This window comes from Numenius arquata, chromosome 5, assembly GCF_964106895.1.
Source record: "Numenius arquata chromosome 5, bNumArq3.hap1.1, whole genome shotgun sequence".
Lineage (NCBI taxonomy): Eukaryota > Metazoa > Chordata > Aves > Charadriiformes > Scolopacidae > Numenius > Numenius arquata.
Window position 1 is genome coordinate 15,108,437 of NC_133580.1, and position 24,558 is coordinate 15,132,994.

The 24,558-nt window shown below is 36.6% G+C and overlaps 1 protein-coding gene across 1 annotated transcript in view; it reads left to right on the forward strand.

Annotated features, from left to right (window-relative positions):
* The window catches only part of LOC141464290 (connector enhancer of kinase suppressor of ras 2-like), a 213,283-nt gene that overhangs the window by 165,725 nt on the left and 23,000 nt on the right, over positions 1–24,558 (forward strand). The window contains exons 15-19 of the mRNA XM_074147092.1: positions 6,397–6,431; positions 17,312–17,360; positions 20,953–21,001; positions 22,374–22,549; positions 24,022–24,095. Of these exons, the coding sequence (XP_074003193.1) occupies positions 6,397–6,431; positions 17,312–17,360; positions 20,953–21,001; positions 22,374–22,549; positions 24,022–24,095 (383 nt within the window). The remainder of the gene's footprint in view (positions 1–6,396; positions 6,432–17,311; positions 17,361–20,952; positions 21,002–22,373; positions 22,550–24,021; positions 24,096–24,558) is intronic.

The following is a 24,558-nucleotide window of genomic DNA, read 5'->3' on the forward strand; positions in this document are numbered from 1 at the left end:
AATGAATTTATGGCTTGTTTTTATTATTTCTGCTGGCTACCAAAACAAAAAGTATTTTATTTCTGATTTTATATATGTAGTCTGAAGATAAATTTGACAGCCATTTGGATTGATATGATTCTGCATTTGCTAATAAATATTAGCTACAACTGATATTATTGCTGCCATAATTCAATATTTATCATCCAGAAGAATGTACCAAATGCAAATATGCAAATTCATCTTCCTTGTAATACAAATATCATCTACTGTTGCTGACGAAAGGATCAGTGTGCAGGAAGCCAGCTGTAGTACTCTGAAGACTCTCCTCTGAGTCTTTCTCTTTACTCACTGCCTCAGGCCTTGGTCCGTGCCCTTCCCTCTCTACCCTCTCAGCAGGCTTCCTGCCTTCCCCAGCAAGAGAATGAGGATGGGGTTTTGGAGGACAAGAAAAAGCATTGCATGACAGAAGAGGAGGCCAGTTCTGTAAAGGGCAGTGATGAGGGTAGGCTGTACCTAGAGGAACGGGGAAAATATTGACTGTCTTTTTCCCTGACCTGCGTAACTTCTTGACCGACGCTACATCCCTTCAACTTCAGCCGCTCCCCTCCTTCTGCTTCCCCTAACCTTTCCCATAGAATCCTGTGCAGCAAAATCACTGCTGAATATTGGGCTGCGTATCCACTCTCCTTAACTTCCCAGCAAAAAAAAATGCTTGTGCTTTATGACAGTAGAAAGTTGCAGTTCAGAAATACGTACCATCTAACAGCATAATCTCGTGTGACTGGATTTCCAACTGTATTAGGGCTCTGAATGCTTTTTTTCCTCAGGAAGAACTGCATTATGTTTCTCATGTGAAATCGGTAAAACTTCACTCTACCTTTTATTAAATGGCATTAAATTCTACCCTCTAATTTTTCTGTGATGAAATAAAATTCTGTTCTCTAAACTTTAGTGCATACTTCAAGTGAACATCTTCTTTAGCTGCTATACATCTTGTATAAAATAAAGATTGCTATTATACAACATGGAATGATTGCCCATTCCATAAAACTCAGTATGCAAAAAAAAGATCATATCTGGTGTCTGTTCCAGAAAAAAAATAAGAGTTTTGGAGAACACAGATATATTTACAAGTTAATATGCTGTTTTTCTTTGACCAAAAAAACCTCACCCATTTCTTTGGAATGCAATATTTATTTGTAGTGTTTGAAGAAAAAAAGAACTTTTTTGTTGAGTTTTCTTGGGGTGTACGAATATTTTTATTTGGGTTTTTTTACACCTTTGATGTTCAGATGAAACCTCCCTTAAATTTCTACAATTTCCCTTAAACTGAAAGAGCTGATTGATGAGGATAAAGGTAGGCTTTGGTCAACATAAAATAAACTTTATCCATTTTTGTGATTTGTCCTTTTGGACTACTTTTTGCTTTACTACATAAGATAAATTTTGTTTGCAACAGGGCAGTCTTCCTTTACATACTCATGTAGATCACTTTTTTAACCTCATTTGTAATCTGGGAGAGCTTCTCTTTTGGATGTAACATTTTTCCAAAAAATGGAACCTTCCATTCCTTTAAAAAATTTGCTGCTTTCTCTGTTGTCTGCTGTATGCTGACATAGTGTTCACTATGCACCACGTAATTAAAAATTCTGAGTGGATGTTTTTCTTCTGTCCTTTGTTAATTTTCTCATCTGTCATCTTGTATTTTTCAGCATAAAAATTGAGTATCTCTGAACTGTACATGGGTGTAGCTTGCAGGAGATTATTTCCTGTCTCTATTATCTCTTCACTCAACAAGAGTGAGTAGAAGAAAAACCTCAAAGGCTGCTTTCATTTTCAGCTGAGCATAGTAATTTTGCAAGTGTATTCAATGGGTTAAGCATCATCAAGGTCACTGAGCTAGAGAGATAAGTAAAGCCCCTGGCAACAAGGCTACTGTTGCGCTTTTCGACAAACATAATGTAAAGAAATGCTTAGGATAATGAATAGATCATTTTTGTAGGGAATTCAATATCTGAGTATAGAAGAACAGTATTTGTAATAAAGGTAAAAGAATCTTTTGTAACTGAATAAAAACATACTGAGATGGAATGAATATTTTGCATTTGACCACTGAGATTATTAACTCTCATTACCAAACTATTCTAGGCTCATTATCAACTATTCTAGTCTCTTCCACTAGTAAACAACAAACAATAACTTCTGAACGTTTTCACGCTCTCTCTGCAGTTCAGTGTTCTTTGTTTTCTGTGATTTCTTTACTTCCTAGGAGAAAGTAGTTCTTTTCATTATGAAATCCTGATTCAAGGAAACAATTTTTCATTTGTCAGTTATTTATACAAATTTCAGGTAAATAGTAGTTTCTACAGGATTTACTTTGGGAGAAGATTATCAGATCTGCTTGTTAGACTATATAGGCCTTATTCTCCTTTCATTTCTACTTGTGTAAGTCAGAAGCAGATGCACTAAAATCCCTAGGGCTACATAAACGTGAAGCTGACTCTAAAGAAGGCTGATAGGTGCCAGTGACCTGAATTTCTTAGAATTTGTGTATTATAGTCTGTGACAGCATGACAAGACTTGTGCCTCCTGAGCGTTCCACATGTCTACTAGTCATGAAAGCAGCCTTTTAGTAAGATGAAGTAAAGTTTTAGTTTGGGAACTAGGATAAAGCAATTTGTTTTCCAGATAACAGGAACATAACACTGTTAAGGAGCAACTATTCAAAAAAAATTATGTATAAGGTTGCTGAAATAGCAGATAGGAGTCTATCACATATAGATCATTGACAGTATCTACAAGAAAGGCATTGAGGTGCTGGAGTGTGTCCAGAGAAGGGGAAGGAAGCTGGTGAGGAGTCTGGAGCACAAGACTTGTGAGGGGTGGCTGAGGGAGCTGGGGGTGTTCAGCCTGGAGAAAAGGAGGCTGAGGGGAGACCTTATTGCTCTCCACAACCACCTGAAAGGAGGGTGTAGCCGGGTGGGGGTCGGTTTTTTCTCCCCAGTAACGGATGATAGCACAAGAGGAAACGGCCTCAAGTTGTGTCAGGGGACGTTCAGATTGGATATTAGGAAAAATTTCTAATAACTGAAAGGGTTATTAAGCATTGGAACAGGCTGCCTAATAATCAGTTACAATTTGCATAATCTTTGAGTAGTTTATTGGTTAACTCATATTTTTTCTTTTTTCTACTATTACAGAGCCATTGGAAAATTTCCCTACTACAGACTGTTCTTTATTTGATTAGATTATTCAGTATCTTTGAAAATTAGTGCTCATTAATGCAAAAATCAGTGGCGTTGAGAGAAAGACCTCTAGAAAAACATATCTTATTAATAGAAGCACATTTCACTCTAGCATGTCTTTTTCAGTCTAATATATGCAAGTTCACAACACCCAAACAATTGTTCGCAGTTGTACTAATGGAATATGGAATATGTCTGATCAAAAGGAATCTCAGAAGCACGATCCAAAGTACTCACCCATGATACAGGTGTTCTTTGTGCATTTTTTTTTGGAAGGAAATAAGTAACTGGGATAGTTCTGTAGTGGTAGTGACAATTCGTAATACAGGTGATGAAAAGGAGGTGGCCAGCACAGTGTGAACAAGGAGGAGTATTGTAGCTTTCTCAGGGAAGGGAGTGTGGGACGAGTCCCATTAGGGAGAGAAAGTGAATAAACCCTGATTTGGAAAACTCTTCTTTTTTACTTTAGGAGCGGTTTTAGAAAGGAGAGGCCTTTACTGATTAAGAAATAGAGTGGGAAACACTTAAACTGACTAAATTATTTTTCCCACTTCTAGTTGCTAAAATTAGTAACACTAGAAGGCAGAGAGATATGAGAAGAAAACCTTTGAGCCTTCTAGAATGAATAAATGTTATTGTTATGACAGTATCATGTGTAGTGCTGCTGTCAAAGTTTTTACTTGTCTGGCCACGCAGTATTTTACTAGGCCGAACACGGTGTTTTCAGGGATGATCAGATTGGTTCGTTCGTATTCAATAGTGCATTAGCAGCAGCAGCAATCTGACGTTTCTTGTGCAGGATTTTACTGAAGCTCTTCAGATGCTTAGCTGTAGATATGTGCTGTCTGTCTGATGGTCTACTTCAAGAAAATACGACTATTTCTAGATGGTATACTTTCATTTTTTGTAAGTTGTTGAGACTGGATTTCGGTGTATTCTAAGGAGTTGTTTATAGGACTCAGGAAAGCCTGTTACAGTTTTGTGTGCTCAGTTACTCGATGGGGACCTCTTACACTTGCTTGTTTTCAGCAAGGTATGTAGGAGAACTCCCTGCACCATTTCATTACTTTTCATGAGCTAAGATCATCTTATTTGAATGGTAACCATCTTTGATGCTCACATTTGCTAGGATATTTTAGCTGAATCAATTACCAGAACAAGTAAAAGGAAAAGTTTTTAGTAGTAAATAGTATTTAATGCAGCAACAAGAGTTACTTGTAAAGTATATAGGGTCCTAATTATTGTGGAACAAAAGAGACAGGAAAGCCTACGTAAGTAAGAAGTGCATGTCATTTATGTTGCATTGTAGACAGTTTTGCCATGACACGAGTGTGGGTTAACTGTGGCAACGTTTTATTCAAAACAGAGGCAGGTCACAGAATGTACCAGCTGGAAAATTATGGAGAGTGCTTACCATTCTTTAATATTCAGCCCCAAGATCATTAGTGATCATTGTGAAACTCCATGTACTGATTTAGTGATCCACTTTTGACTTTACATAGGCTGTCAGTACCTTCAGACGCTTGATAGTTTGGAAATAAATCTTTAACATTAATAAATCTTTGCACCTCCTCCCCCTCCTTCTTCACTGACCTTGGTGTCTGCAGGGTTGTTTCTCCCACATACTCTCACTCCTCTCTCCAGCTACAATTGCTGTTGCACAGTAACTTTTTTCCCCTTCTTAAGTATGTCGTCCCAGAGGCTCTACCACTGTTGCTGATGGGCTCAGCCTTGGCCAGCAGTGGGTCCGTCTGGGAGCCAGATGGCACTGGCTCTGTCGGACACAGGGGCAGCTTCTAGCAGCTTCTTGCAGAAGCCACCCACGTAGTCTTCCCCGCTACCGAAACCTGGCCACGCAAACCCAGTACAGAAAGGAAGAAAAAGTAGTCATGTAGATCTACGTGGTCCTGTTCAGGGGAAAATGTCTTTCTGATCCTAGGTGAGATAACTAGTCTAATCTTACTAGATGCAAGCAAGTGACGAACAAGACTCCTCAGGTGTTTTGATATTACTGTGGTATCATCAATCCCCACCAGACTTACTAGTTATTGCCAGGGTGACTTGGTCACTTGAGGGATTTTTTGCCTGCTTCAAGTGGCAAATCATCTATTACCTATAGTAGAAGTAGCATGATAAAAGATGATAAATGATTCTGCATATGGATACACCAGAGGGATGTGTGAAGGAGCGAGGTGGCAAAATGTGTGCTTGTCCCCTGAAAATTTTAAAGTTTTCTTACAAATGCACGCTGTTAGAATATATCTGTGCTATAGCCCATGCGGTTAAAGAGACCCGGCAGACTTCCTGTCTTTTACGTGTGCAACATGTATTTCAGTTTTGTAACTGTTCTCTGAAGTCACATGTCATTAAATATCTTACACTATACCTAAAGTATTGATATGAAAACACAAACGCTATACTTACAAAAAATAATCTGTTTCCTGTTTGGTTATTCAGAAAGTATATAGTGAAAAATTTTTCAAGTGCAGATTTCTGCATTTATAAACAAATACACATTAATTTTAAAACATACATTTCTGCAATTTCAAGATGAAAAACTGGTTTTTAGCTGTGGGAAAACTTCTCCATCATAAAGCTTTGTTTAAAGTAACAAAAACAGTCTGAAGATGTTATTTTTAATCCTGAAACACTACTAAAAGACATGTTCATTTCCAAACCTCAGAGGAATAACCAGTGTAGTAAATCAAGTTATGTAAAACTATAAAAGAAAGGTATTAAAGAAAGTGTTGATGACAGGTACATAATTGTTCTTAAAATCCTCTGCAGTTCATTCTTCTGAAATTCTGTATTCTATATTGTAATATTTGTTTCTTTACACTTAAAAAACTCCCTTTCAAATACTAACATTTTTGCAAACATTGACATTCTAACAATTTTTTAGCTCCCTTCTTATTTTAAAGAGCTTTGGTCACGATTACATAGCAGCTGAAACTATTTTGTAAGTGCGGATGCAAGGTGCTTTAAATTTGATCTTGTGAAATAACATTTAGTTAGAAATAGAAATAAATGTTCCATTTCCTTAGAGTTACGGGATGACTACTGTGGTTAACTTCTGTGACTTCTTTCGCTGCAGATGCCTGCTATGCTGAGTGCACCAAGGAAGTATAGTCTTTAGTCATGCTTAATACTATTTGTTTTTCTTCTACAGAGAGCAGGGGACACAGTCAGTGGAGATACTGAAAGGTAAGTACTTCTGTTATTCTGCATTTACATATATACATAATCTATTTATGAATTATATTTGCTTATTTGCTTTTAGAAATTTAGTTTGGTGGTGGTGGCGGTGTTGGAAGAATAAATTTTCAGAGTTTAGTGAGAAAAGCATTAATATAATTTAATAAATGTCATAACTTTCATTTGTTCGCTACATCAAATATAAGTATCAATTACAAAAGGTTGAAAAAATACTTCAGGTATAAGTTTATTAAAGATTACTAGGAGGAAAAAATTATACTACTACAAAGTAGCAGATGTTCCCCCTCCCCCTTTTTTTTTTTTACTTTTGAAACTTAGTATTTCAGAATTACTCTGAGGATGAAAAGCATAATGCATGTCTAACATGATTTTTGGAAAGAACAGGCAGAATTTTTCAATGAACATTTAAATGCTGATTCAGTCTGTATAGAAGTTACTGTTCATATTTCTGGCTCATATTCGATAAATACTAACAATGGAGACTTCAGTTTGTCCCTTACAATTGCATTTAATCAACTAATTCTAATGAATAAAATAGTGATTTTGTGTTTTTTTCTTTGCAGTATATCTGATCAAGTATGTTCATATTCTAGTTGCATCCAATAAGTCATATTAAAAGAATAAGTTTGAAATAACAGATACTTGGGTATCGTGGAATGTCATAATTAAGTTAATTGGTATCTGTGCATATGGGTAATTATTCTTTTTTTACATCTTTTTATCCTGTATAAGGCCTATACCTATTTAAGAAGCTAAACCGTCCACTGAATATAAAATAATTCAGTACAATTAGGCTGCTTTCACCAATCTAAAGGATTTACAACTGATGATTATTTTCTTCAATGGTATAAATACCACTACGTTACAGCCAGAAGTCTGAGGTACAACAGTATTAGTCGTTGATCAGCAAACACAAGTCACCTCATGCTAGATTTTTCAGGATTGTCAGCACTTTTACCTCTAACATCGTAGTTCCTCTCTATAGGTGTATTAAGCTTCATAGTTCATTTCAAAGACAGTTGTAGTGGTGAGAATTTACTGATGTTTCCCCAGTTGTAGGGTTCTGTCCATGTTTAAAACGCCATTTAACTAAATTGAGAAGCACTGCTATCACAGATGAAAATCAGGTAAAGATGGAGTTCAAAAGGCTTTTTCTAGGGTAAAATTCTATGTCATCTTATAAAAGATGGTCTTGTCTGTCCATTGCCACCATTGCAGTAGTTCATTACCTCTCCATCCATTACCTCAGCTAGACAGAGATTCTTATACTCTTATTGTATATTTTTACAATAAAAAAATATAGCCCCACTTGGCATTTAGTCCCAATTCCGAGCTAAAGCAGCCTCCATCTTGTATGAGGCAGGGGGTACAAGGGGGGAAAAAGTGTGTCATTCTCAGTTCTTCTTAAGTAACAGCTGGATTTCATCTTTTGCTTTTATCTCTTATATTGGAGTTTTCAGAACTTAACTGTCAATCTTACGTATTTACTGTTTTCACTGAGTCTCCTAACTCTGTCATGCCAGGTGCTGTTGTCCCGTTCTTCCCTCATACTTGTTTCTCCTTACTTTTTGTCATTCCGTTTTCTCACCTCCTTCATTCCAGTATGGCTGCTCCCTCCCTCGGGTCCTTCCAGCCTGGCTTTCGGCAACAGAAAGAAATCACAGACACACACACAAAAAAAAATAGTCATACTCCTCAACACTTTTTTTGTCTTCCTTCTCCACACCCATAGTTTCTTGCAGTCGCAGGGAAGAGTTGCAAAGGAATTTTGTTCTTCCTAGAGCAAAGCATCCCTAATTATTGTGAATGGATTGCACATGCTCAGTTTGGCAGGGACATTACCATCCAGATGGAACATCCTTGGTGAACAGGACATGAGTCTCTACCAGACATCTGCCAAGAGATATTTTCCAGGGACATATGACTTGATGAAATTTTGGCAAACTTTCATAGCAAAAGGCTATTCTTTTATAGAATTACTCTCCCTTTACTAATCCTTCTCCCTCACATTTTAAATTTCAGGTCCATAACATGACTATATTATCTCTTTTCAATATATTGAAAAATATTTTAAAAGAGGTATAATGGTATTTCCTTGCTTCTAGCAACCTTCTCTTGAGTGTTTAAAACAGCTTAACACAATTATTTCAGCTTAAAATCAGCTGAGATGGGCACTGGTAGAAGATTTTAATCTCATACAGTTAGGTTTTGGGGAGCTAAAGACAAACTGTGTGGATAGATTCATGTATTTGGATTAAATAGCATTATCTTTATTAACTGTACAGTTGCCTATGCAGTTTCTGTAAGATGATTGCATCCTTTTTAAAAAAAAAAAAAGAAAAAAAGCCAAAACCCGGAAGAAAGACGCATTTTGCACGTAGTAGAATGTGCCACAGGCTGCAGGGAATGTATACCAAAACCACTACTGCTATGTGAGAAATACAAGACTACAGAATGTTACTATGAATATCTAGCTTTTTAAACTCTTCAATGAGTTTGAAGAGCTCAGCTTGAATTGAAGCTGGCCAGAGATGTCAAAAACTACAAAAAACGGTTCTTTAGGAAGATAAACAACAAGCAGAAACAGAAGTAAAACATTGGCCCACCGTTAAACAGGAGAGGTGAATTAGTCACTGGCAATGCTGAAAAGGCAGAGGTTCTCAACACTTTTTTCACCTCTGTGTTTACCAGCACCGTTGGGCTCCAGGCCTTGAGAACAAAAATCCGGGTTGACGCAAACACAGGCCCACCACCGGTGAAGGAAGAGTTGGTGTGGGAACAATTACAGGACCTTGACCCCTACAAATCGATGGGCCCTTTCCATATCCACCCAAGGGTGTTAAGAGAGCTGGCTGACGTCATTGTGAGGCCGCTATCCATAATCTTTGAGGAGAAGTGGAGATCAGGGGATGTCCCGGAAGACTAGAAGACAGCTAATGAAGAGCTTAAAGGACGATCTACAAGAAGGCCTTAAAGAAGGATCCAGGAAATTGTAGGCCTGTCAGTCTTACTTGAACCCCTGGGAAAGTTACGGAACAAATCCTGGGGGCTATTACAAGTCAAGTGAAGCACATGATTGGGAATAGCCAGCACGGATTCACCAAGTGCAAACTGCGCTTGACAAATCCATGTAGACAACGTCCACCGCTGCCCCTCATCAACTGAGCAGGTTATTTTGTTGTAGAAGGCCTTGGGAAAAGAAGGCTTAGGGGAGACCTTATCACCATGTTCCAGTATTAAAGGGTGGCTACAAAGAAGGTGGAGACTCCCCTTTTACAAGGAGTCACATGGAAAAGACAAGGGGTAAGGGGTACAAGGACTCCAGGGGAGATTCCAAGTGGACACGAAAAATTTTCACGATGAGAACAATCAGCCACTGGAATAATCTCCCCTGGGAAGTGGTGGATTCCCCAACATTGGACACTTTTAAGATTCAGCTGGGCAGGGGGTGGGCCATCTTGTCTAGACCGTGCTTTTGCCAAGAAAGGTTGAACCAGATGATCCCTGAGGTCCCTTCCAATCTGGTATTTTATGATGCTATGATTTGCCTTAGCGCTAGGCACAGGGCTAGACTTTGACCACCCGTGCAGATCACCCACACTCCTCGTTGTATAATACTGTCCATTCACACATTAAACTCTGTCCCTGTCTGACCAGTGCGGAGAATCTGAGCTCTACTTATAAGCAGTCTTGTGACTAGGAAAGTAGGGCAGCCACAGGCAAGTTGTGACGTTTCACTTCTGAGCAGGTGTCATGATTTAGGAAATTACACTCTGCAATTGGAAGTGGAGTCACTAAATGTGTGAGCTTTCTGAGGTTTTAGGAAGTTAAGCTAAATTAAATGCTTCCTGAAGCAGCAGCTGTTTTGTTTTCCTTTTTACTGGAGGCAGTTTACCCTGTTTGTTGTTGTTTCACAAATGAGAAAGGGGTAGTGGGTATTTAACATGTAGTCCACGCTGCAGCTTTTTTATAAACAAATATCTGAGTATATGTTTAGCAGCATTGCTGTGGTCTTTGATCTTCATTTTACTTTGGGAGAAGTTTTTTTCTATTAATAGGAAACCTTGACATCTGTGGATTCTAGACATGCGTGCTTAATATAATCATGACATCATTACAGAGACCTTGAGTTTGAAGATGTTAACTCTGCTTCGCTAACCACGCAGGCCTGCAAGGGAAAGAGAAGGCAGAAAAAATTCTATCATTCATGCATTGCACAATTGCTAGTTGAATAAAGAGTTTTTATGACTATTTGCATTTAGCTTCCATGCTGCTCAGGTTCTTTTTCATAACATGCTTTGTCTTTGTAAATAGTAATGCTTAAAAATTGTTTCAAACATCCACAGCAGCATACTTTGGAATTTATTTTTTTTTTTAGTTGTGGTTAATGCTGGAGAGGTAAGAAGAGTAAATATTTTGAAAATTACTTTGTTTTATTAACTTTGCATGTACAGATATACCTGTATTGCAGTGACTGCAGAAGAGTACAGATGCAGCTGAGCGAGCTGGCTGATACTTGAAGGATCAAATAGTAGCCTGTAGCTTAGTTCTGAGCCTGTAGCTGAGCCAGCATGGAACTGAGAAGGGATTTCAAATCTCACTACAAAATACTTAATAATTAATTTGAAGTGAGAATTTACTTGTTGTGAAAAGAGTACGTTACGTAAGCTATGGAGGTTCTAATAATGTAAACATAAATCATGAATCCAGGCAAAGTGGTTACAAATGCATCCCTGTGACCAGGTAGATAAATCCAATTTGTTAATTATGCATCCTTGTGAACTAGCCATAAAGAAATTTCACATAAGGTACAATACTTTTCTGCACAAATGTATTTTCTAATATGTTGAATTATTTTTTTTCTCAAGTTTACTATGGTGGCCTTGACCCTGAGCTGCAATCAGATTGCACTTGAAGTAATTCAGTGTGAGACATGACGGTTGAAAAGAGCTTTGCCTGCCTCTTGCATCTAGAAATTTACATCTCTCAAGTATTTGCCAAGTGAAAAATAGCAGGATGGTGGGTGCCATTTTCTAGTTGTTCAGAGCTGCTGTGGATCAATAGGGGTTAGCCAGGCTCTCTGTGTTCCGAATTGCCATGTGCTCCTAAGTATCCAGGTGGCAGCAGGGACTAACAGTGGATTTTCAAATGCAGGCTTCACTGTTGTCCATGTTTAACCAGCAGCTTTGAAATTATCTCTTGATCATCTGGGCTGTGTACTTGAGATCCTACATTTATGTAACCTTATGAAAGAGGAGCCATCCTACAGAGGACTAGAAAGAAAAGTTCTCAAAATAGTCTGTTTGTGGACTGTACGTAAACTTGGACATTCCGCATAGGTCCCCAGTCAGAAAGATCAGAGCCTGTTGTACACAATGGAACATTAAATACACTGCCCAGTAATTTATACTCGGTTATCTCTGTTCCGAGAGTAAAATCTGGCAAATAGTTTTCTTTTTATAACTACTGGAAAATTTTGGAGATTAAAAAATTACTGCAAATTGGAATAGTCTAAAGATAAGTTTGTATTCCTCTGCTTGGTCAAATAAATAAATATAAATCAAAGAAATTATTAGTATCTAAAGCTGTTGTTTAATCAATGGTAAATATTACTAGCAGTTTGTTATAACTAGAATAGTTTTTAAATACTTCTAATTTATAATCCTGTCCATTGCTGCCAGAGTAGGAGCTTAAAAAAAGGCAACAATATAGTTCGTAACTATTAGAGATACCAAAGATGAGGTGAAAGGTAAGCTACGCCCAAAGTAATTATTCTTGTTTCTAGATTGTGTTCATTCATTGGGATTTATTATCTGTATCCTGTCACCTGTGGAGAAGTCAGAATGATAGGAATCTAATAAGATATATAATTTTGTTTTGATACTCTTATAACTTTAATTTAGTGATGGATTTAATGACCCTGAAGGTAACAGAAAGAGAATTGGGACATTATAATTAAGAGCACTGATAATGTGTAAGAGCCATTTTATTTGATCTTTCTGAGCATTGCTTATGTGATCAAGGGATGCTTAAATTGTATGCAGCTGGTTAAAATCAGTCATCATTTTCAATAGATACTATATAAATTTTACAAGCTAAAACACAATTCCTTACTAGAGTTTATGGGACAATTAAAGCTGTGTTGTTATCTTTCTGTGGTGGAAAATGAAAACGTGTTCCTCAAAAGGAAAAGAGGAATGAGTGGCAGCACGGAAGTGTACTCACAGTTGCACTCACTTAGTGATACTTCTTTCACGAAGAAATAGCAAGTCACTTCTGTTTGCTATAACAGGAATTTTTGTATGAACAGAAAATGGAGGATACTTAGAATTCTGGTGGTGCTCCTAAATGGATATAAGTGCTCTGATAGCACAAGAGGTATATGCAGCTGCTCTGCTGATTTCTCATACTCAGTATTTGTTAGGTGACAATTTTCAGCATTCGTTAGAAATCTTTTACCAGGTATGTCTTTACATTCTGATTCTTACAGCATTTATTGAATACGTGAAACTAGAATATAGTGCTTCTGCTAGCCCCCCATACTTCCAGATTTTTCCATTCTAAATTGTTTTCTAGAAATTCATTATTGTTACTTTCTAATCATACAACACTGTTCCTCATTTAAAATCCTGATTACAAATCTTATCACTAGACTTGCATTTGATTTGCATGTCCTTCAAGATGCGAGTTGGAACTTACCACACCTACTTGAGTCCTTTAAATTCTCAGTGTTTTGCTTCCATCTAGGTCAAAGTAATTTCCATCTTTATTTAGCTCATTCTTGTTAACCTCTCCACTTTAGCTCGATGTTCAGCAGCATCATTCTGATTGAATACTGAGTCAGGACACATCTAGCACTGAGACCGGAGACAGATTGTATTTAACCTTGATCTGTGCTTGCTTCTTAGTACCTGTATTTCTCTAATTCTTCTTCCCTTTTTATATGTGTTTCAGTTTATTTACAATGTATAATATAGTCAAAGTTCTGAAGAATAGATAAGGAGGGCGGCAATCTTTTTCTCCCTGGAAATTCCAATACATGACATCCAGCTAGGCAGAGCATGTCAAAACTCAGAACAGATGCTGCTAAACTCCGTTATATTTCTGTCAAATGGGAATACCTCGGAAATCCATTTGAAGAAAATTGTGTGATAGAATAAGTATTTTAGAATGAACTTTATTACAAAACTAAATTTCATTTAAAGTTTTGCAGTCATTTGCGTAGTATTTTGCCTTTTTTATGTAATATTATCCAATGAATGTTTCTGGAAACATCCCAAAACAGTTGTTTGATGTGGTTTCTTGTTTTTTTTAAATTGGTATAAGTTACTCATAAGTGATTGGTACTCCTTTTTCTGGATTTTGCAGTTTGTGTCAAAAACAGTACTCCGTATGAACAAGAAAACAAGCGTTTAATTAGAAGATCATCTGTTTCAATTATTTAAGAAATACCAGTCCAGGCCATTATAATTGTATCACTGTGCATGCCTTCCCCCCCACCTCCTACCCCCCTTATTCTTTTCCCTTTCATTTCTGTAACAACTGTTTTCCTAAAAAGAAAGGTGAAGAATAACTCAAGCAAATATGATACAGAGCATTTAAACCAGAATAGACAATATACTAGGGTTCCTCTATGTCTAAATGAACTGGTTCTGTCACTTTCACCCAGGGAATTTACTTGTCTAAAGAGAAGAAAAGATCAGGATTTCTTCTTCTGTGATCTGTAGATCTGAATATTTGAGGAATAATTACATTTGGGGAGGAGTATTTGATAGACATAAAATATTTTTAAAAAATAGAAAAAACTCCTGCAGACTGTTGAAAACTATTCCCAAATAAAAGCATTAAGCTCATTGTACATTGGAACACCTATTCCTGACCTTTCATAAGATGTCAGCTTTTGAAGAGCTATGAAAAGTCTGATTGCAGACTGCTTCTATAGCTTTACAACATTTTTGCTGGTAAGAGTCTGTGATTACTGTAAAGACACACAATATTGTGTTTGCATGGAAGCGAATAAAACTTGACTAAGGACTTTTCAGTGAAAAACACAGATGTATTATTCATCTTGTATATTGGCTGAGAGAAAGGATGGAAGCATTGAAACTGACACTTTCCAGATGGGTCAAAGCCGTGATTAAAGAACCAGACCAGAAATCAGGGGGGAGATGCCCAGCAGGATTGAAGTGCATTTATGGCATTCTCATGGGCAGACAGAAATGGAGCATTAATGATAAAATCTGCCTTGCAGCAGTTTGGGTGTCTGTCCATTCCTTCACCAAATGTTTTAAGTTGAACTTTTTTGTTTTTCAGTTCTCTCTTTCAATCCTTGTAATCTACAGACAGCTCAGAACTTTTCAGTCTGGCTTGTTAACCTTTATGATTTTAATTTTAATGTTGTGCATCCCATTTATGCAGTCTGGAAACTTCCTTTGACTCAGGACTGATAAATGCTTTTAACTGACAATGCAGGAATTGTTTCTATTGGTAAATTCGATTTCTTGTAACAATGGAAATCATCGAATTAGAAAATGCTACTTCCTGTCTTGCTGACATAAGATATATTATTATTATTATGACCAACATAATTTGAGAATATGTTTAAAATGTCCAAAACCCTTTTATTCCTTTTTAATTTTCTCCCTCAATTCCTTTACATTTCTTGCACTCCTTTTTCTATTTATACAACATACACAAAAACATTTACATTTTTATGTTTTTCCCACTTCTCCTTTTTCTTACTTTTGAAAACATGCGGGGAAATTGTGTCTAAGAATTTCTATGCTAGATGAGACAGAGTTGACCCTGGTTCGGTGTCCTGTTTCCATCAATGGCCAGTTCTGTTTATATAGGGAAAGGCTTCTGGTGGTGCTTCCCTGCTTTGTTCTCTAGCCTTTAGAGAACTCCAGGAGAAAGCTCACGTATACCATAGATAGTATGTTTGCGTGTTAAAGTCTGTGTAAATTTTTGGTATCCATGGCATCCTGTAGCAAAATGTTATGGAACTCTTTGCTACAGGATGTGTGAATGCTAAAATCTTTAATTGTGTGTTAATGAATGAAGATTCAAAATGAAGCTAACTGCTAATTTTATATAACTTACGTAGCTCCTTTATTCAAGGAGACATTGAATATTTATTTCCTATTTACTCTCTTGAGAACACTCCTGAGATCATAAACCTCCATAGCATTGCCCTCGGTTGCCTCGAGAGGCCAATGAGTTTCTTTTCTGTTTCCCTCTTCAGTGCTAAAGAATCAGAACTGTATGCCATGAAATATTTTAGAGGATCACTGCTATGTCTGCACCCACCTAACAGCCTTCACTATTGTAGTGTTTCAAAAGAATTTAGGAATACAACTGCTAATAACTATGCAGAGACAAATTATTGTACGCGTATTACTTATATGAGAAAGCTATGCAGAAAATGTCCCCTTAATAAATGAAAAATTGACAAACAGGCCTACCGAACAGGGACTCTCTCAGGCTTTTCCCTTTCTAACCTAAAAAGTTTTGTGGTACCATTGTGCCAGGACACTAATCACATCTTTGGAAAAGCGAAACTTTGCCTGGACCTTCTCCAGGGATTTAGAACTGCAAACTGCGCTCTGCAATAGCCTTTCTGCAAACGGAGCAGTACGCCAGTTTCCTTAATACAGGGATATTGATGTTAAAAAGCCTAACGACTGAACTGTAGCAGCAGTTGGAGCCCTCGCTGAAGTTAGTTTGGGAAAGTTTACTTGGTGTTCATTTTGTTGCTAAGAGTTTCTATTCTTTACATCAGGATTGTTTCTGGGCCCACAGAAAATAGTCACCACACTTTCTTCCAATAGCAAATGTAGCCATCACATTCCTTGTTTGCCAGCCAAGAGGATTCTGTTTGGATATCAGTACTGCAAAAATATTACTGTTTTTCTGATGATCTAAATTTTCTCGTTGGCTGCTGAATGGCTGTGGTCTTTATGAATTTCCTGTTTTTAAGTGCTTTCTGAGTTTGAAAGAGGAGGTGGTGGGGAAAGAACAGAACAAAAGAAGATACTAGACTTTCTCTGTACCTGGCAAACATATCTGACAGTCATGTCAAATTTTGGCTGATAGTTACACACGTATTAATGTCTGGGTGTTTATACACGTGCTTACGTGTTGCTAAAGTTAAGGTAGCCAAAAACTTCAAGGAAGGCACATATTAAGCAATTTGAGTTGTCCTTGATTTGATTCTGTAATGACATGCAAAAGAACCAACTCTGCAAGATATGGAACACTATGAGCTTTCCTAAAAGTTAGAATATCAGTTCAAATATGTATCTGTAAGCTGTTAGATTTTAAAATGGAAATTACTCTTAAAACAAAATTGCCAAATTATTAATTGGCACTTTTTCCTGTTTAAAAATACTTTTTCTTTCCCATTTTAGTTTGGACACTAGGAATCCACTATACCTGTGTTAAATGTTGTTGATGCTGAAAGAAATGTGCAAATAAGAGTTAGCCCTGCTACAAAGAATCAGTGGTTTATGTGTCTTAAGACTCTAGTCCCTGGGAGGGAGGAGTTGTATTGGTTGCTTTTGCATTTTAGCTGATCAGGGTTGAGAATTTTTAGGCCAGTGATTGAATCAGAACCAGATATTCTCAAATTATTTGTGTGTTCTTGAGTCAGAATATTAAGAATGGGTTTCTTAGTAACGTTAGCACTGATTGTTGAAAACAATGGTTAAGTTTTCAAAGGGCCTCACGTTTTAAGCACTCTGAAACATAATTACATCTGTAAGTATACATTTGGAAATGCATAGAGTGTATGTGTATATGCACTGCTTATTCAGATTATGATTCTTTTTTCGGTAGTTACTCGACATCTTTCTTCCTCTCTCTCCTAGATATGCTAGTTCTGCCATTGACCGTCAAGGAAGCACATCCATGAGGAAGGTAAGGATTTATAAATATACTATAAAAAAACAAAAAAATCCCCAACAGTTCAATTCATTGTGTATTTTTAAAAGATACTTAAGATATCACAAACCTTGATATTCATCTATATTATGAAACATCTTAAAATAATAAGCTAGGAATAATTTCCATATTCAGAAATGTAGCTATTGCAGCCACAGCAGGTTAGTGTGTATGCAGTACTTTTAGTTAAGTTTAGTAGGAACCTTAGTATGTGCTCTAAGGTATGTAGTAGTTTTGGGAGGAGAATCATAGAAAATGTCTAGATTGGAAGGGAACTCTGGAGGAAAGGTTGCCCTGGAAGAAGAGAGAATTTTAAAATCTCTTAAAATGTTTAAGTACTGTAAATACTATGATAGGGAGATAAAGGGCTAAGATTTTTAAAGATTTTTGTGGTACTAATTTTGAAGGTCTTCAATGGAAAATATCCAGACATTATTTTTTAGTATTTTGACAAATATTATATAGCTTCCTTTTTATAGAATGCCTTTTCTTCGTTCCGACTTAGCACCTTTTTCACGAAGTACGTGCTAATTCAAAGTTGTCAGATGTCGTTCTGCCTCCCAGATATTTACAAAGTGAGGCTAACGACCAGTGACAGTAGTGGAAGATAGATGACTAAATTTTCTGCAGTTTGAGAAAAGCTGCAGTTGTGTTTGCTGATATGTTGCCTCTATCTGCCGATCCCTACCTTGCCTGCTGCCTCTACTGGAAAACACTTGGACCTGTGGCTGTTCCCAGGGATCCTGGGACTGCAGATCATCTAATACATATAATGTGAGGAAATCAGCACTATGTCCCTATGATTTGTGTACTTCGCTAATGAATGCACTGATGGCTGGATTTAGAACTTGTTAATGGTTTTCCTTAAAAACTCCTAAGGCTCAAAATAACAGGGATACATTCAACCAGTTTTGCATTAATGGGCTTGGTTCCCTTCATCCTGACAGGTGACTGAATCTCCAGTCTCCAGGGCATTTTTTGAACACAGCGTAACTTTTCATTTAGTGATTCTGTGACAGCACTCCTGCTACTACACTGTCGTTATGTTGAGGTCTCATTAATTTAGCTTCATGTAGCACAGATTCAACGTGATCACTTTTTTTTTTTTTTCTGTGGTGTGCTTCTTGTCGGGCTGGGGTGGGAAGGTCTGCGTTTTGGTTAACATCCTACTGTGCGTTGTGGTTTTGAGATGAGAACTTGAACGCTGACGACCACAGTATGCTCTCCCATCCTCTGTCTGTTTCCCGTAGCAACTCTGTCATTTTGAAGTTGCAAGTTCTGACTGTTTTCTTACAGTGTTTACCACAAAGTTAATTATATAGCGGTTCCTTTATCTCTCAGAATATGAAGCTTGAATTTTTCAGTTAGCAGTGCTAATTAAGTACTGATTCCCAAGGTATTGCAAACCTTTCACTTTCTCTAGTTTTCTTGCTTTGAATACACTGTATGTATGCATAAACAAAACATGGTAAGACTAACTGACTTCTGTTTTTAAAAGAGCTAATGTTTTTAGCTCTCCTTGATTTGTTGTGCTTGTATCCTCATTATTTTTAGAACTTGTCTGTTGAATGATGCATACCAGTTTCCAGTGACTATCTTAATGCGTATATCCTCCATTTTTTCCATTTTTATTGTAGTTCTTTAAATTTAATCCCATATGAAAACTGTAATTTAATTATATGGGTTTATTCATCGCTATATTTTATAGCCTCAATTGTGGAAAAATTTGGTGATCTCTTTTTCGGAAACAGATGCCTGCTCTGTCCTAATGCATTTTTATACAGAAAGAGGAGCATAGAACAGATTGTTGCAGTCACAGACACCACAGAACTCCAGTTGGCACAATATGACTGACCGGTACTGTGGCTAACAATACATCAAATAAAAAAAACAGTGTTGCTGTGCATCTTTAATACTTTCTCATAGACTGATTTTGTTTGTTTCATTTTCTGTCTGTTTTTTACTACAATTCCTGTAGCACAGGAGCAAGCATTAATCTTTGTCTTCTCTAGCGCTCAAAACAAAGAGATAAGTTTGCAGCTATCAAGTAAACGGAGAATCTCTAGTGTCTTATGGTGATACAATGCATAAACACTTACAGAGCTTGTCACCTGTCAGAATGACAGTATTTTTGTGAAGCATTCTTATACTGTGACTGACTGGGAGAACAGTCTGAGATAAACAGAACACACAAAGCTGGTGTTCTCCGAGGCAGCTCTCTCAGGAGTCAAGAATTGCTGATTTGTGCGAGTCACTAGAAAATGTTCATGCTGTTCAATGCTGTAAACTGGCTAATTTGCAGAAGGGTTACAAATAGATCTGTGCATGTGCAAAACAACTCCCTCTTCCTCACTTCTATTTACAAGAAAACTTTGCTGCTCCAATGGTTGGACTTCTTTTTTCAGCTGTTGCTTTTCTGTAGTGCTTAAACTGTAATCCTTGTTATTCTAAATATTAACTAAATTTTTAAAATTTTAGTTATCATCCTCAGTTATTTAAAATTTTTATATTGTGAAATTTAAGCACTTATTTAATATGTTGCACCACAGTTATTAATAAGGACTTTTGTAGCAAGTGTTTGCTTTTTGACTGCGTGGGGAGGAGCCGCCTCAGGCAGGGTAAGCAGTCAGATGATCTCCGGGAGAAGGTGCCTGTAGTCATACCACTAGTTAAGGCAGCATCCCTGTCAGTGACTGAGGCACCCTTCTTCCAGGCCCTCTACTGAGCTGAGTTTTATCTGTCTCAAAGGAAAAGTCAAGAAAATTAAAAAGATGGGCCCTTTCTATGCTACCCTTTGCCTGGATCTGCTGGTTTATCACACTGTTTTTTCTTCTGGTAATGGTAGCATCAGTTACCAATCAGGCAGCGACTTCATCATGTTGAGCTGTAACTTTTCCCCTTGCATTTACATGTTTGAGGTAAAACCTTAGCATCTTTTGAGTAGTAGCCCTTGTTTTAAAAGGATTAAATAATGAGATGCTTTTAGGTTTTTCTTAAGAATCTGTAACAATTTTATAATGCAGCTACAAAAGAAATAAATTTCTTTTTTTTCTCCTCAGTTATTCTGTTGACCTACAAACCTAACAAACTTAATTGTTTCCTGTGGTTGGAAACAATTAAAAAGTGTGACTTCAATGTGTCGTTGAACACATGACTTTACACATAAACTATATAAAGTTTGTGGTGGATGTTTCTTTATGAATGAATATTTGTGTAACTATCTCATGTATATCTACAGCAAAGTATTATTCATTTTATTAGATCATTCGTAGGAGTTTACATCCTTAGTTTTCAAACTACTACATAACCATTGATGCAAAGAATCCTTAATGATTTGATTGCAATTGTAATTAATAACCGAAAAAAATGGGATTTTAATTTGCACGTTTAGCACTGTGTTGTTTTGTTTATGATATTTGTAAGAGAAAAATGGCAGAAATGAGATCCTATGATAATTGATTCTGTTATAACTAACCATAAGACAACCATGGAGATGGTAGTGAATGCCAGCTGCCTCATGTTACTACTATTACTGCGTTGGTTTTCATAAATTTTTTTTTCCTTACAGTCATTCCACTACGCTTCCCTCAGGGTAAAAAGCAGAAAATGGTCAAAAGGTAACTTATCTGAATTAACATTTTGAAACTAGAAAATGATACTTTTTCTCTGATAATAAGTGATCTGGATCAAATGTCAAAGTTCAACTTAATTCAAATATTTCTAAATTTGATAGTAAACACCAAAGTAAAATACCCAATAATTGTGTTGTAAGGTATAATCTTGCTAGATTCAGTGGTGCAATTTCCTCTGACTTAAGCAGAAGAAAGGGAGTATCTGTATATTTTGCCATTTCCTTCTGCTCTTTATCTATTCATGGCCTATTTGAGAGTGTTAAACCAATGAACATATGAAAAGTAGTTACAGCATAATAGTTATATGAAAGTATATGGCCAGTGAGCTCTGCTCTTTTTATACTATTTATTGGTTTGGTCTCCTTTCTGTGAAAATTTCCCTTTTATTATACTATACAATTTTAATTCCTTCTAAACCTGACCAGGACACAGCGTAGTATATTACTCTAAAAAGAGCAAAACGTTAAGAACTTGGTTGTGGAATGTTGCAGGAAAAGGATGGTCATTTGATGTTACCTAAACTTCTTCACTTTTTCACAGCTGTAGGACAAATATAATTCTTGTAGCAACATAAACTTGATTTTTCACAGAAAAATGTTGAATATTTTAAGGAAATTTTGTACAGAGTCTTTTTCAGGAAAAATTATACCATAATTAAGAAAAAAACCCTGTTCTTATTGATATTTACAAGGCACACTAAAATTTTAAGTCTTTAAATTTCATTGGAGTAACAATGACACAAACCCCACCGTTTCCTGGTGCTGTCCCTTTAAACAGGATGCAGTAAAGTTAAAATATTGTTTTCAGCTAAATTCAGGACAGAAGAAATGGGAGCATGTGCATTTTTATGGAAGTGGATGATCTTCCTTTTTTATTGACCATAAATATTGACTATAAAAATTGAGTTAAAAATGCCCAGAATTTGACAGGCCTTCTATTGCTAAAAGTAGTAACAGAAAATATACGGAAGAAGTAGTGTTTACATCTGTAGACAGATTATATCATGCTCTGACTTTCAAATTGAGGGCTAAGTGAATACAGTTTTACTTTGGTAGGATGATGTCCATCTTAATCAGATAAAAATGCAGCCCTAAGAGGAATGAACCCTCTAGAGATTAAATAATCCATTACATAAAACAGGCCCTTTTTATTTTGCATTCATGCTGAAACCAAAATTGCAGAGCATTGTGGAATTTGGCAATGTTCATTCAATCCCCTCTCCCTGAAACTGCAGAGGATTTGGCTTGAAGGATTTTGAATTGAATCATCATTAAAAATTAGTGTGTTTATGTTGAGAAGAACAGTTCTTTCACTCTTTCATTCAGTGTGATGTCTCACACTATTGTCGCGTTCTCAGGGAGCTCTCTAACGAGTGGGAGCAGAAGACGGATTTCCTGCAAAGACTTGGGGCATGGAGACTGTGAAGGCTGGCTGTGGAAGAAAAAGGATGCCAAAGGTTATTTCACACAGAAATGGAAAAAGTACTGGTTTATTCTGAAGGATTCCTCCTTGTACTGGTACACAAACCAGAATGTAAGTATACTCTATGTTTGGAGAAAGCTAAAATTAAACCTTAAACGTTATAATTCGTTTGAATAACGTCTGTTTTTACTACATGGTAGGATATGTTAGTGAACTGCCACTTTGTCAAGTCTGGGTCACTCTAGCTGGAAATATTTCTACTGAAATTATTTTTTAAAGTCTCCAAAGTCCATGTCCAAGCCTAATAAAATAGCAGATGCTCATGGCACTCTTAAAGAAATTAATATATCAGTAGTTAATAGTTTTCCACAGATACTATTTATTTGGATTAACAGTGTGTTCCCATGCAGCTTTCCTTAGTTTCAGTTGTGTGGGGAGACATATACAGCGTAACCGTTCATGTTAGTTAAGCATTAAGTGAAGCAGATGTGAAAAATCTGAATTTGTAGATTTCTTTATCTGAAAGTTATTCTTATATGGATGTTCCTCTTGCTTTTTGCTGAATTAGTCTGGAGTTTGCAGTTTCTGGCGTGTAAAATGCTGTTCTTTGCAAAATGTTATTGAGAACCACTGGGCCTATGCTTGTGCAATCTGCATATATGCAGGAAAAACTAATGGAGGGGAGAAGCCAAAAATTGTTCCATTTGTGTGCATTGAGCCTCAGTGCCTGATCTAAACTGTCTGCGTACAGCCTGCTTTGATCATTGATAATTTAGTACCGAATTTCTACTTTCTTCAAAAGGACAATTTTACTAGCATAGTTATCCTCAGTTTTAGTATTTTCTTGTCAGCCCAAAACAGTATTGTTTCAGGCTGTGGATGATAAAGACCTTCAGGTTGTGTTGTATGTTTTGTTTGTTTGACATTGTTGCATGCAAGGTGGTAGTCATTATGTGTCCCACTGATTTTCAGTCTGTTGTTTACAGCCAGGCCATAATTCATGCTACACTCCTAGTACTTTTCAAAAACCTGGCTGGTGTTAATATGTCTCCTTGCTTTTCCTGGTAAATTACTTCAAAAAAAGCAGAAAGTGACAAGAGATACTGTCTAGTTATTACTTTTCCATTTAATCACTGGTGGGCTCGATGTAGGAACCTCATCAATTATTATTAGCAGGGCAGATGGTCTGCACAATGGTGACTTTAAAAGGAGGCATTCCACAAACAGTTTTAAAATGTAGACAAAATGATGAAGAAACTGAAGAATTCTTCTTTGTAGTTGTTGATATCCTGAATGCTATTTTCAGTGCTGTATTTGGGGCTGAAATGTTTTCTGTAATCTTCAGCAAAGAGGAATTAGGATAACTGCAGCTCCTTCAAGAAACTGTCAGTTTAGTTACATCATAGAAGTTTAACATTGTACTATGAAGTAAAAATACATTTTTTAAGTCAAAACATTATGGGGAAAGTATGTTCAGTATTTGAATTGATTGGATGGTTGTTCTTAGTGTAAGACCCAAATGGTTACTGTTCACTTGTCTCTTATTTTCTTCTTCACAATCACTTTCTCTTTTCTTTTGATAGGATGAAAAAGCAGAAGGATTCATTAGTTTACCTGAGTTCAGAATAGACAGAGCAATTGAATGCAGAAGAAAACAGTAAGTAATATGTCAATTATGTTTATAAATTAAGGGATCGCTCTTGGAGGTATTCTATATATAGTACTGAAAATTTGCAAAGCCCAGAGAAGGAAGCTATACAAAAACCCTTGAAATCTGTAAATAAGACATAATAGATCCACTTAAACTTTAGTGTTTCTCTTTATTATAAAAGATACAACTTAATGTAAGTTCCATAACTCTTTCCAGATGACCCAGTTACCATTTCAGTTAAATAAGCAAAGCAAAAAATAATTAATACATTAGCCAAGAGATAAAACTTTCTTGGGTTCAGTATAGTCATCTTGATGAATATCAAGTGTGCAAAAAACAATTACCATAGGAAATACCATTAAAAATATCATAGCAAGGTATGGTGAATGTAATCTCCATTTTCTCCTTTATGGAGGAAGCTTACTTACCCAATATTGTCTTATTCTCAACTGCTAAAATATTTAGGTTC